Raw genomic sequence first — 13,783 nt, 5'->3', positions numbered from 1 at the left:
ATTAGATGATTTCAAAAGGGATCTTTCCTTGCAAATTGAAATTAAAACACAACATTGACGTAGGGTAATGAATTTTATTCCAATATCGCCCTTTACTTTAAAATTAGTATTTGAAGCTACAATAATGAACGAACGGTGCTAGTTTATCACCTTATTGATGTATAGGCTAGTTATTACAGTATGCAAACGTATCAAGAAGTGCATTGATAAGAAAGAGAAATATATAAAGTGAAATTTCAGTACCTCTTTATCCAAATGTTTCATCAGACAAGTGAAATGTCATCTTTTTGTATTCAATAAAGCTATAGTACCACGATAAAGGTCAGCGCATTACAGTAGCTGACAACACTTAATTGTAAGGCCTGGGCATATATCTGAAATCTTTAATTATACCTGCTTGTATTATTAAACTGTCAGAGCACGGTTATTGAATATAAAAGTGGCCTGAACATTAAAGTGACCAGATAGCATTTTCAGCTAGATCCATGCGCCTAAGTAAATCCCTCGCCTACATGAACTGTTCTCTTATTTCAAGATCATAATAGAAAAAAAAAAAGATATGTCATCAGGCTGCATCCATAGGATATTGTCTTGCATGTCACTTCCATTGATGCTTTTAACTAGTAAAACAAGTTACTTTATTTCACAGTTTCTGTTAGTATTGACAGACTCTACAACCCTGTGGTGTATGCTTCAGATTTAACAGCTTTATGTAAAGAATTTCAGGCAAAGTGTGTTGTCAAAGCCAAGTAATTAATTCCTGATGGATCCCAGCCAAATTTTGATGAAACCCTATAAGCAGTAGGCTAGGCTACCGATAAAATGGCATTATATTTCTTTAACAAAGCAATGACACACTTGGGCCTCCAAACAAAGATGCTTTAAGAATATAAGATTAGCACCACAGTTCATAAGCAGAAGCCTTTATATGAGCTATAAATAAGCCTTACAAATGTATAATAATTACATTATAGTACATAAAGTTACCTGCCAAAAATAGAATTTTTGCTGGCTGGAGCATAAAAAATTAAGCTGCTTTTCTCAAGTAATCAAGATAATCATTTTTGAAAAATCTGTTTAGTTTTAATCCGATACATGACATAGCATTACTGCTGCTAATTACGATAACAACACATTTACAAGCTTAGTGTGCAGCAATATTTAAGGCATTCCACATACAGTAAGTATTGGCAAAAGGCATGATAGATTTTTTTCTAGAAGGTCATTTTGGCAGTAGCTAAACTGGCATAGAGAAGAGATGTTGCGTCTAACTTCATTAACTATGCGATTACACATTTTAGCATTGCGTGAGCGTGTATGTGCATGGGGCTATCTGTAAGTGTCAGTGTTTACATGCGTAAGTGCGTTTATGTGTGTGACCACGTTTATTTGTGTGAGAGGGTTGGTGTTAGTGCATTTGTTTTTTGTGTGTCTACATGTATTCCTGTGTGTGTGTGTGTGTGTGTGCGTGCATGCGTGTGTGCGTGTAACCAATGGCAACACTGAGTGCTGTGACTGGGCTTGGAGAGATACCACTGCCATGCTACAAAAATAAATCTTAAAAGTTCAAAGGGTACTCTCAATTACTGCTGTGATATATGTGTACAACAACTGCTGACCGAAAGGACAGATAGCTAGCTTACCCCTTCCCCACACCTACACACAGAGGTCCGCACACACACACACACCCACACACAAACCCACTCTCTCCCAACACGCACAGGCACACGCAGACCTGTCTGCCGATAAATTGGGTGGGCAGCTTTTAGACAGCCAGTCTGGAAGCCAGCTTAGCCCTTTCTCCCTCTGGGGATGTGTACAGGAACAATGAGGTGGCTGACAGGTCCTCTCCTTATCTCAGTGAGTGAGCCGCAGACCCCGGCGACCTCACCTGTCACTCCTGAAGCCCCTCACCTGTGCGCCTTTCAACTGTCATTAAAAAAACAAAAAACAAAAACCGAAAACAGAAAAACCGCGTCTCCCTCACGGAGAGGCCGCAGAGGCCCGCGTCCGACTCCTCAGCGAGCGCTGGGCCCTGATTGGCCCTCTGTTTACCGTTCTCCAATCAGGCGCAGCAGGAGTGGACACGGCGCCACCCCCCACCTATGCTGGTCCTTGACAGAGACGTGCTGTACCGTACACTACTGTCTAAACAGGAGGCCCTGCAGTGGCAAGCAGCGCTCAGCAAGAAAGGAAAGTAAGAAAGTAAAAATAAATACAAATATTCGTGACTATAGTTATTATGGATAAATATACGCACATTTGTGTATGGCGTGTGATATCTCTCTTATTTTTGTACACATGAGAGAAGTCTCATCAGCTTTGCATAAAGCATCACTGCTGGGAAAAAAATATGCCACATTACTCTGAGTAATCACTCTTGTGCTTTATTTAGAACTCCCCATTGTCTGCGTGCCATCTATTTGGAGGTGGCGTGTATTCGTAAGTGTTGTCTTGATTCAATGGCACAACTATTATGGTGTGTGTGTGTGTGTGTGTGTGTGTTGAAATGAAACAATGAAAATGAAGTTCAAGTGCAGACTTCCAGCTTTAATTTGAGGGTGTTCACACCCACATTGGGTGAAACATGTCAGAATTACAGCCTTTTTTGAATGTAGTCCCCTGTTTTTAGTGGACCAGATGTAATTGGACACATTAGCTTATCTTAAATTAAGTGGTCATATTTAGTATTTGGTAGGAAATCCTTTGCATTCGATGACTGATTGAAGTCCGTAACCCATAGACATCCCCAGACGCTGGGTATCTTCTCTGCCGATGCTCTACCAGGCCTGTATTGCAGCCCTTTTCCTGTACCTGTTTTGGGGACAGGCTTTTTGTCTTTTTTTGCCTCTTTGTGCCAAACAGTAAACTATCATTTGTAAAATAGCAACTATTTTACAATATTATTGGGGGCTTTTGTGAAGCACACACATTCTTTACCACTTGATTGAATGGAAATCCCCAAATGCCCTATGCAATGTCAAGTTTGCAAGATAAATGAGCACAAGGCTTTGGGAGCTAAGACTGCTTAAATTAGCTTAAATTAGCTTCTAACAACAAGTATCAGCTTTTTAAATAATTTATCTCCACGTCTGTGTGTGTGCGTCTCTTGAAATGAAACAATGAAAATGAAGTTAAAGTGCAGACTTCCAGCTTTAATTTGAGGGTATTTACTCCCACATCGGGTGAAACATGTCAGAATTACATCTTTTATTGAATGTAGTCCCCTGATTTTATTGGACCAAAAGTAATCAGACAAATTGGCTAATCTAAAAATAAGGGGTCATAATTAGTATTTGGTCGGAAATCCTTTGCATTTGATGACTGATTGCAACCCATAGACATCCCCTGTATAGCCTGTATTGCCGACCTTTTCCTGTACCTGTTTTGAAGACAGGCCTTTTGCCTTCAGTCTTGTCTTCAGCAACCGAATGCATGAAACTCGGCCAGTCAAAAACATTCTACTTATCGGCCCTGACAAACTCCTTGGTTGCTTTATCTGTATGTTCATCGTATTGTTTATCAGACATTATCTTGCTGCAAGGTGAAGCATTGTCCAACATTTTTGAGGCATTCAATTGGATCTAAGCAGTACAGATGCTTCTGTACACTTCAGAATTCATGCAGTAGTCACATTATCATATATATATATATAAATCAGGTGGATAAATTTGTCAGATTCAGAACACCTCGCAGAATCAGGTTCAAGTTCAAATGTGTTTTTAAAAAACAAAACCACAGCCACAGACACAAAACACAATTGGAGCTGGCACTTTGAAGCATTCCTTCAGTGGAAGAATTGCCTTGGAAACCACTTAAGAATGAAGGAAACACAAACAAAGAACTGCAGAATAACTAGGAGGCACTAAAGAAGTGCGTTTATCCAGCGTGACAGAAACTGATCCCTGCAACAGTCATATTACCATAAGAGAGAGAGATAGAGAGGGGGAGAGGGAGAGAGAGAGAGAGAGAGATAGAGAGAGGGCCCAGGGCTGAATAAACAAGCCCAATTAGGGACCCTTGTGAGCGTGAGAGGGCGAGACACAGAAACGCTCACATTAGGGATCTCGCTGAGGGACCAGATACAGTGCTGACAGGACTTTGGGTTCCAGGGCTGGGGCATAAGTTCCCCCTCAGCTCAGTGTCACCCCCATGTGGAGGCAGCTGGTGGTTTTCCTGATTCTCCTGGAAGGGTGCCCGAATGTGATATAGACCTCTTTGTGCCAAAGAGTAAACTATCACTAGTAAAATAGCAAATATTTTACTATATTCTTGGGGGCTTTTGTGAAGCACACACATTCTTTAACACTTGATTTCATGGATATCCCCAAATGCCCTATGCTATGTCAAGTTTGCAAGATAAATGAGCACAACTCTTTAGGAGATAAGACTGCTTAAATTAGCTTAAATTAGCTTCTAACAACAAGTATCAGCTTTTTAAATAATTTATCTCTGCATCTTACCTTTGTGGTAAGGTGAAACAAAATGCAGTTGAACCTGTTCATTGATTTAAAGCTGTTTTGCCATTTGGCGATTTCCACGAACAATGTAATCCAGAAAACTGACAATTTACCATTTGGCTCAAATGTATCTATGCCTTACACAATCAGTTTCATATGGCTCTTCTGAAAGACAAACAGACAAGCTGATACAGACAAGAGGAATGTGTGTGTTTACATACAGAAATGCACACACGCATGCACACACTCACACACACACACACACCATTTCTCTCACATAAAAATGCACACATTGACACATATAAGCCTGAAGCCTTCATGAAATTTGAACAGCACCACTATGATTACATCTTTATCATTTCTTAGCATTCTCACCTTATTTGAGTTATTTGAGTTATGTCATATTTTAGAATACCAATTAACATATAATTTTCTATGGTATCCCTTATAAATGAGTACACCTGCTTATGAATGGTTTATAAACACTTTACTAGACATTTCTACTGTACATTATACACTTGTTATAAAGGCTTTCTGCAAAAGCACTGGTTTAACTAAATTTAACTGGTGCTTTTCACCAGATGGTTGCATGACAGTGCGAATGGATTTGGATTGAGTGGTCTAGTTTCATACTTGTTCAAAATACCAGGAAATGCCAGTGTTAAGATACAACCCCTACTCATCTATAGCAAGCCCCGGGTTTTCTGATAGAGGACAGCCTAACCTAGAACCTTTTTTTGGGAAAGAGAATGCAGAGGGTATGTGTCCTGGGGAATGCCATTCTGCCCACCGGCACCATTTGCTGATGATGCAATTACCTAAAACACTTTTGATTGTGAAACATCAGCAAGATGAGTTGTCTTGGTCACAGAAGCAAACCAAACACTCCCCACAATCTCCCCTTCAAAGTCACTGAGGGGAGCATTTTATACATGACCCTATGAATACTGGGATGTAATCTGCTGAATTAATGGACGTGCTACACCTGATGAAAAGCTCCACTTGGCAAATACTTCCTGTACCTCATTTACGCAGGTGTTTCCCTTTGTTCACTACCTTTATTTAAAATGTTTGGAAACAAACGCCTATTTAAAATGAATTTACATGATGAATACAGCAATAAACCTGCATTTTATTTTCCGAAGATGCCTTTTGCAGTTCCCAGCTGCTAAAACAATTCCGGCGTTGCAGCGGCGAGATTAGCCCCCTGCTGTTCGTGGTATGACCGCCGCACTATTAAAAACAAGGCAGCTTCTATATCACTTGCAAGCTAACTAACATTCCAGGTAGAGATCATAACCAGACTCCCGCCAGTTTTATTGCAGTTTTAATTATGCTGCATTGTTGTTCGGCGGTAGTTCTGCACCTGCTGCTCCTCGTGCTTTAATATCAGCCATAAAACCTTTCCTCGCCCTACCGTCGATGAAGAGAGGCTTTTAAAACGTGAACTTCCTCAACTGAAACTTGGTGTTGGTCTGGGGTATGACAGCACCACATCCATTTTGAAAAGGATGAGCTGTTCCACCACTGCTACTGGCTCTTGCACGGCATATAATGTGTGTGACCCATTTTTGATGGCCTAAACGATTAGCCATTATTATTTGACCTGATGGGGCCATCGTGACAGCTCGCCTGAGATTAATTAATTTTTTTCTTTTTTTAAAGAAAAGGCTTTTAAAGTGAAAAGGGGAAAAAAAACAGAATTACCAATTAATACCGATAATTATCAGACATTTAATCCACAATAAACAACCACAAATGGGAAATGGAAAGGTACCTGAATGAGCCTGAAATGACAGTGAAGGAACACTTACCCAATCAGATCGGTGTCAGATGAGAAAAGAAAAGGACAAAAGATGAAAACATCTTCGCTTTTCAAAGATGCGTAACTGGGCTGTCGGTTATTTCTGTACCTTTTCTTTTTGGTTGATTAGTTTTTCCGGCAGTGGCTCATTAGTCTCCTGATTAATATGTTCTCCTTTATTCGACGGATCTTCGCAGGACAGAGCTGAGCTGCAGTCTGTGACAAAAGAAGGCTGCAGCTGTCACCGTGTGGCATGCGATCATCAGCCAGCATTGTGCGGACATTTTAGAACACCGTAATGAGCCGCTGTTCCAGCAGACCCCTGCTCCGCAAGCCTTCGCACTTCGGTCTGCGCTCAAGACACCAGCAATTAAACCGTTTGGTAAAATACATTTTCAATGTATTTATTAAAACTTTTATCATAGGGGGTACAGTGTGTGAAATGTGAAAACATCACATTTTGGTGCAACTTCACTCAAAATGCTTCAAATAGCTTGATGATATCATACCTTGGTATGATACCAATTACTGGTATGACACAGTTCTAAAAAATACCCACAAAAAGCCTTCTATATTTGTGTGAGTTAATTACAAAAGACTAATTTAAAAAAATAACTACAAGGCACACAACAAAAAGCTTAATATGAAAGTTCTGTTCTATGTGCCGTGTGCATATTGTGAAATTAAATTGCTGTAAATTCATGGTTTCGCTCGGGAGGTTCTGATGGCCTCACTGTGGTCTCTGTGTGATTCAGGGAAGGCAGTGGTGACCACGAGAGTAAATACGCGAGCTTCAGTTGGAGGGAAATTCAGTAAGGGAGTTTATAAAATGTGTGCAAAAGACAGACAAGGCTTCATAAGGTCTTGCAAGAATTAACCGTCAATTTAATCCACCGCAAACAACAAAAACACAGAAAATGGAAAACTGTAGCAGCAAGCCTGAAATTACAGTGAAAGAACACTTACCCAATCAGACTGGTGTCAGATGAAAGACGAAAAGGACAAAAGATGAAAACATCTTCGCTTTTCAAAACCGGGTTGTCGCGGTTATTTCTGTATCTTTTCTTTTTGGTCGATTAGTTTTTTTTTTTTTTTTTTTTTTGCAGCGGCTCATTAATCTCCTGATTAATTTGTTCTCCTTTAATGATGCATCTTCACAGGACAGAGCTGAGCTGTAGTCTATAATAAAAGAATGCAACGGTCACCACGTGACCATCAGCCAACACTGTGAGGACATTTTAGATAACTGCAATGAATCATAATTCCAACAGACCCCCACTGGGCTTGGCTTTTTCACTTTGGTCTACACTCAAGCCACCGATGAATAAAACATATGATCAGCAATATGCACATTTTCAAAAAACTTTCTGTCAAATCATTGATTTACCACTTTAATCATGGAGGGGTCAAAGTAGTTCAAAGCAGTGTGTAAAATGTAAAAAAAATGTACGTTTCTTTGGTCCAACGTAACTCGTCTCACTCTAACTGAAATTTAAACCCAGCGGAAATTACTGGGGTCAATTACAAGACTAAATAGAAATAGCAATCACAGAAACGTATTAAAAAGGTTATTCCGATTAAATAATTACATTATATTGGATTTATACTGAAGCAATGCAGGTTAAGTACCTTGCTCAAGGGCACAACGGCAGTGTCCAACCAGGGAATCGAACCTACAACCTTTAGGTTACAAGACCAGCTCCTTACTCATTATACTACACTGCTGACCACACGTTTACTCTACTGCACGCCTAATGCGAAAATAACCCATTGGCGATCTCATATCAGGCCAGCCACCACCGCAGCTCAACAAGGACCTGGCCCTGCTGGGCTGTTTGACAGGAGTCACCTCCACACCTGCAGCACATCTACTCAGGTGAGGCGTCTCATCACCGCTACACCTGGAACCACTAGATATCACGGCAGCGAGGACAGGTGCTTTGCACTAAAACGACCATTTATACAGAAAACTATTCCATGGTAGCCTTTAGCCATATTTATTGTCAAACTGGAACGAAGCTGACTCAATATAGACCTTTCACACAGCAGAGGCAGAACCAGGCTTGCTTATTGTGCCCATTTTTTACCGTAGAATTGCAAACCAGGCTGACACACATCCCTTTTTCACTGAAGAGCTGGAACCGGGCTCATTATACCCCATTTCCAAGCGGATTGGTGAAGTGTGGGACATGAGTGCAAATGTCAGTATGAAGCCAATCATCCAGACTGAAACAGTATCACAGCACACTGTATGATAACTCCAGCTATTCAACTCATGCGGTTTGTATTGGTGTAGGAAAGAGCCAGGAGAGCCCTGCTATTTCTATTTGATCACAGGGACAAATCACTGTTTGTGTGCTTCCAGACTTAAGTGAAAAACATTTTTCAGACACCAGTGAAATTTTGAAACTCCCCATTTGATTCCGATGAACTTTCAACAAAACATTAATCACAAAACATACATTCATATGAAAGACAAATGTGGTCCTGAATATTTGTTCTAAACAGGCACCTTAGTAATCGACAGATTTGTACAAGCCTGGTAAAGAGTTTATTGAACGTATTGAAAATCATGATGTTGTCCAGGAAGTTCCAGTGGTCTCACCGTGACCTTTGTGTGAACCAGGGAAGATGGTGGATTTCTGTGAGTAAATAAACAAGCTTCGACTGGAGGCAAATACAGTAACGGGGTTTATTAAATTAGTGCAAAAGACAGACGACTCATTCATAACGTCATTGTTTTGATCTCTTTGCTCATGACTTACGGGGGATTTTCCATACACGTTTATTTTTTACGAGCTCCGAACCCACCACCAAACCAACGGCCTCCTGTGATTTCATAGTGCGACTGTGGGGGGGGGGGGGGGGGGGGTTGGGGGATTGGGGGGGCGGGGGGTTCGGGGAGGTAGGAGATCAGGTGGGTAGTTGTAGGGGCAGGAACCATAAGCCATGAAACACAGGGCACACAGACCACCTGTGGGGCATTTAATCTAAGACCGTGAACCAAAAACACCCTCAAGTCCCCACAAGAGCATATACCACAAAAAAGAGGAAAAAAAAACATCAACGACATTAGAAACAGTGCCTAAAATCTGCAAAAAGATTTTTTTTTTCTTTTTGAGGGGTGGGGGTGACTAGTCTGCAGTCCATAGTACACAATGTTTAATATATATATATTTTTTAACATAGTAAAAAAAGAAAAAAATACAGTGTACTTCTTTTTTTTTCTTCAGGTTTCACACCGTTACTATAGAAGCTATGCAGTATTCCACTCAATAACAAACCGACGCCGGATAAAATAAAACGAACAAAACAAAAAGTAAAATAAATACCACACATGAGACATCGTTTCACCACCTAGCCTTTAAAAACCATCACGACCGAAGACCTACGAGGCTCTTTTTTATTATCCTTCCGTTTTAGAATAGAAAATGAGATCAAACACAGTAGTCTGTGAGGAAAAATAAAACTGCAGACATACGCCAGAAACAGTCTCTCGCTTCCTGCTTTTGGCAGCTTGGAGTTCTGTGTAGTTTCCTTGACCAGCCGGTAAAACAGAGAGAGAAAGAGAGAGAGAGCAAGAGAGAGAGAGAGAGAGAGAATGAGAGAGAGACAAAGAGAGAAAGTGAGAGAGAGAGACTTGAGAGGATGGGAGGTTCGCACGGGCAAGGTAGTTCAGCTGGGCGGAGTCCTTTCACAGAGGGGCGGAGAGATATCGCTGATGGTGACGGGGGGCAGAGGGAGGAAAGGAGGAATGGAGGGAGGGAGAGGGTAGGGCACTTTGGAGGGGGGGGGAATGGTGACAGGAAGGGAAGGAGGGAAGAACGAATCGATGGCAGGACGGGGGCACTGGGAGGGAAGGGAGAAAAAGGAGGCACAAAAGCGAAGAGGCTCACTCGGAGAGCAGACTGGAGATTCGGTACACAGGACCCTTCAAAAGGCCATGGTCTAAATGATAAAATATCGGTTTTTATATTTCTTATGGTAAGAAGCCTTCTTTTCTCTCCCTTCATCCTATTTTGATGGTGTGAGTGCGTGTGGGGAAGGAGGGAGGGGACAGATGGGGTGTGTGTACGTGTTTCTTCAGTGTCACAAGAAGAGAAGCAGTTTACAGGCCTGGAAAAGACAGAGAGAGAAAGAGAGAAGAACATATTATTAGAAAAACATATATATATATACATATATATATATATATATATACATACATATATATATATATATATACATATATATATATATATATATATATATATATATATATATATACACATATATATATATATATATATATATATATATATATATATATATATATATATATATATATATATATATATATATATATCCAGGCCTGGAGAAAAGTTTGGCACAGATCAGCTGTAATCAATTTTCAATGTTAATTAAGGAGGTGCTTTTGAGCTGAACGGTAGATCAGAAGCAGTACTAGACACGGCAGAACAGACAGACCTCTTCTCCTGTGCCAGTGAGGAATTGAAAATAAAAGTTCATTTAAAATAAAAAGCCTTTCCATGTCCCCATTCATAAATTATTCACCATTGGACACTATCCGCTCCATCTGAGTCATCAAAATGTATGGCCTTTACAAGTCACTCCCCAACCCCTCACCTGGATGACAAGGCAGATGAAAAACAGCTCCTGTAACCCCTGATTGCCACATGTTGTAGTCAGACCTGCAGTTCCCACGCTATTGAAAGACCCGGTTGGGACAGTTTGTGTAGCCAATGGCAACCAGCAGCATCAGTGTGGATGGAGACTTTCAAGTCATAATAGAATTCATTGACAAAGTGAAGGAATACGCAGTCCAACCCACCAATAAACTGATCATATTAGTGGTTGCTGTGTGAAGTCATAGCTATATTTAATTCACTTATAAGTTCTCATTTCCACAGTACTAAACTCAAACTACTGCTTACCAAACCTTTCCACAGATGTGCAACTTCAGCAGCCTGTCACTCTGCAGATGTGAACACGGCCTGTCAATCACTGACAGGTTTGAACAAATCAAGAACTTTTGCTCTTCACAGCAGGGCTCCATGACTGGTCCAAATAAGTGACAAGGGAGCTCTGCTCTTTCCCCAATATGAAACCTCACTTTGCCATCACTTGATGAAATGGCAAATCATCTGAAAAAGTAGGTTTATCTTTGCCACGGTTAGAGAATAAGTGGACAGAGATAACCAATTGATAGACACCTGTGTCAAAAATGTTGGGTGGGGAAATTTTGCACGGTGTGCGGTTTGGGTTTTAAAACCAAATTTCAGAGCTTGCTGCACCGCACTGATGTTGTTAATTTTATTAGTCTGCGATTGTGCCAACCCCATATTGTGGTTAGCAATTATCAAGTGCTCATCTGTGGCTGGCTGTCTGTATTTAAATAATTCACTTTAGTAAATACCCAACAAATTCTTAATTGTACCATACGGTTCCATGCAATTGCCAACTGGTATATTTCTTTATGCTACGTGCTTTATGTTTCTGTTTGCACCTCTCTATTCACAGCAGTGTATCGATCTTTCTGAAAGGGCACTTACTGAATGAACCTGCACTACCTGACATGTTTATACAGTATGTTGATTTCACAGCACGCTACAATAATGAATAGCTGAATCAATACAAATACGTTCTGTGTTTTAGGTCATTAATTATTACTTATTCCTAACTTGCTTATGTATTATAACCACATCACTACTGATTGTAATTTTTTATTTATTTGTAACAGCCTTTCATTATGTGTAAGAAATAAAATATTATTATTACCTGAAATAACAACAACTGCATCAGCAGCAGCAACAACAACAACAACAACAACAACAACAACAACAATAATAATAATAATAATAATAAATAAAAATAAATAAATAAATAAATAAATAAATAAATAAATAAATAAATAATTCACGGTAATCAGTCCTCACAATGGGGCAGGGCCAGTGTAACTCATTCCACTCAGGCTCACTGTTTTTACCTCCTCTGCATTTCAGTTGAATTAGCTTCAGATTTCTTTACTGGCTTGAGAATAAATAGGAATGTGTTGCCAAAGCATTTCACAGCATCAAAAGCAATAATGAAACAAAACACAAATTGCCTCAAATATGAAATAAAATATTAACATGGCTAATTTTAGCACCCCTTTCCTTTATCAATGAATAAACACTTTTAGGCGTACACAAAGTGTATAAAAAAAATACAAAAATATGAAAAATGTTTTGGAGCGAAATATTTGGTTACATGCCACAATATTTCCCGATGTGCATAATACACAATTATTGGCTGCTCAAGTTGTGACTGACCAAAACATGTTTAACTGGTAGAGAGGGATTCTTCCAGTACAAACACACACACACACATACACATACACACAGACAGACACACACACACATGCACGCACACACACACACACACACACATACACACATACTCGCAAACACACACACCCACATACACACATACCAACACACACACTCACACACAGTCAGACACTTTCCCCACCAAAGCATTTATTTTTGGTCCAAAGACAAACACAGCAGCAGCAGCATGAAGGTCTATTCATTACAAGGTCTCAGTCTCTTTCTCTCTCCACGTGTCTCTCTCTCTCTCTCTCTCGCTCTCTCAATAATGAGAAAACTTAAATTCAAATTCAATGTTAGAATGAGTGAATATGGCAACATTTTCTAAGCATAAAACATAATAATAATAATAATAATAATAATAATAATAATAATACACTCCCTCTTTCTTATCCTTTAGACACCTCTCTCAGCCAGACACAGATCCCTTTCCCCTGTCTGTCACTGGGGGACGTTTATGAACACCTGTTTTCATTAATTCATTAATTTTCTTCCCACCCTGCAGGCGTTGTGCTGCAGGATTTGCGGAACGCTGGCTGGAGAGCAGGTGCTGTTCGCTGTCGATGAGCGCTGCCCCTGTTGCTAATGGAGACGGGTTCTGCTCCAGATCGCGGGGCTCAAAGACCCTATTGAGTCTGAAATGTGGCGTTCTGCCTCGCCACAGATCCTTAAACTCGGGGACCAGTATGAGCCCTAAGGGAGCCAGCCTCCTGTAGCTTACGCAGTTGTCGAGGACACCCTAATCTTAACCAGAGTCTACAAAAAGCCAGCGGTTGCTCAACTGTGGGTCAAGAATACTAGTGGATAATGAGAGGAGTTGAGGTGGGTTGCCAGACACACAAGGGAAACAAGCACTCAGTGTTCTATGCAATTCATCATTCAAGTTAAACTCGGAATAGACAGAAAACACAGGCACTCGTACAGCACCCTGTGGGCTTGGACCATCTGAGAAGCTGTACCATAGGCCTGAGTCTGGCTTCTGATAGACGGCTCAGTAGAGATTTCTCACTCCGTTTGAATGCTGAACAATGCAACACTGTAACTGTGCAGAGCAGATAAATGCAGGCACTTAAGGCGGAAATTATGCACGTCGAGTGCTTTGGAAGCATCCTGGCCCAGAGGCTCTCTCAGAAACAAGCGTGGGACTGAGC

General features: G+C 40.5%; 1 protein-coding gene across 2 annotated transcripts in view; it reads right to left on the bottom strand.

The window, feature by feature from the left end:
• Positions 1–9,392: 9,392 nt before the first annotated feature.
• cdh13 (cadherin 13, H-cadherin (heart)) overlaps positions 9,393–13,783 on the bottom strand; it is a 453,601-nt gene continuing 449,210 nt past the window's right edge. For both annotated transcript variants that reach the window (XM_035419934.1, XM_035419933.1), the window contains one exon: positions 9,393–10,380. In XM_035419934.1, the coding sequence (XP_035275825.1) occupies positions 10,373–10,380 (8 nt within the window). In that variant the 3' untranslated portion in view covers positions 9,393–10,372. The remainder of the gene's footprint in view (positions 10,381–13,783) is intronic.

This window comes from Anguilla anguilla, chromosome 5 (genome assembly GCF_013347855.1).
Source record: "Anguilla anguilla isolate fAngAng1 chromosome 5, fAngAng1.pri, whole genome shotgun sequence".
NCBI lineage: Eukaryota > Metazoa > Chordata > Actinopteri > Anguilliformes > Anguillidae > Anguilla > Anguilla anguilla.
Note: the sequence above shows the minus strand (reverse complement) of the source record. Positions and strands in the feature narration are given on the sequence as shown.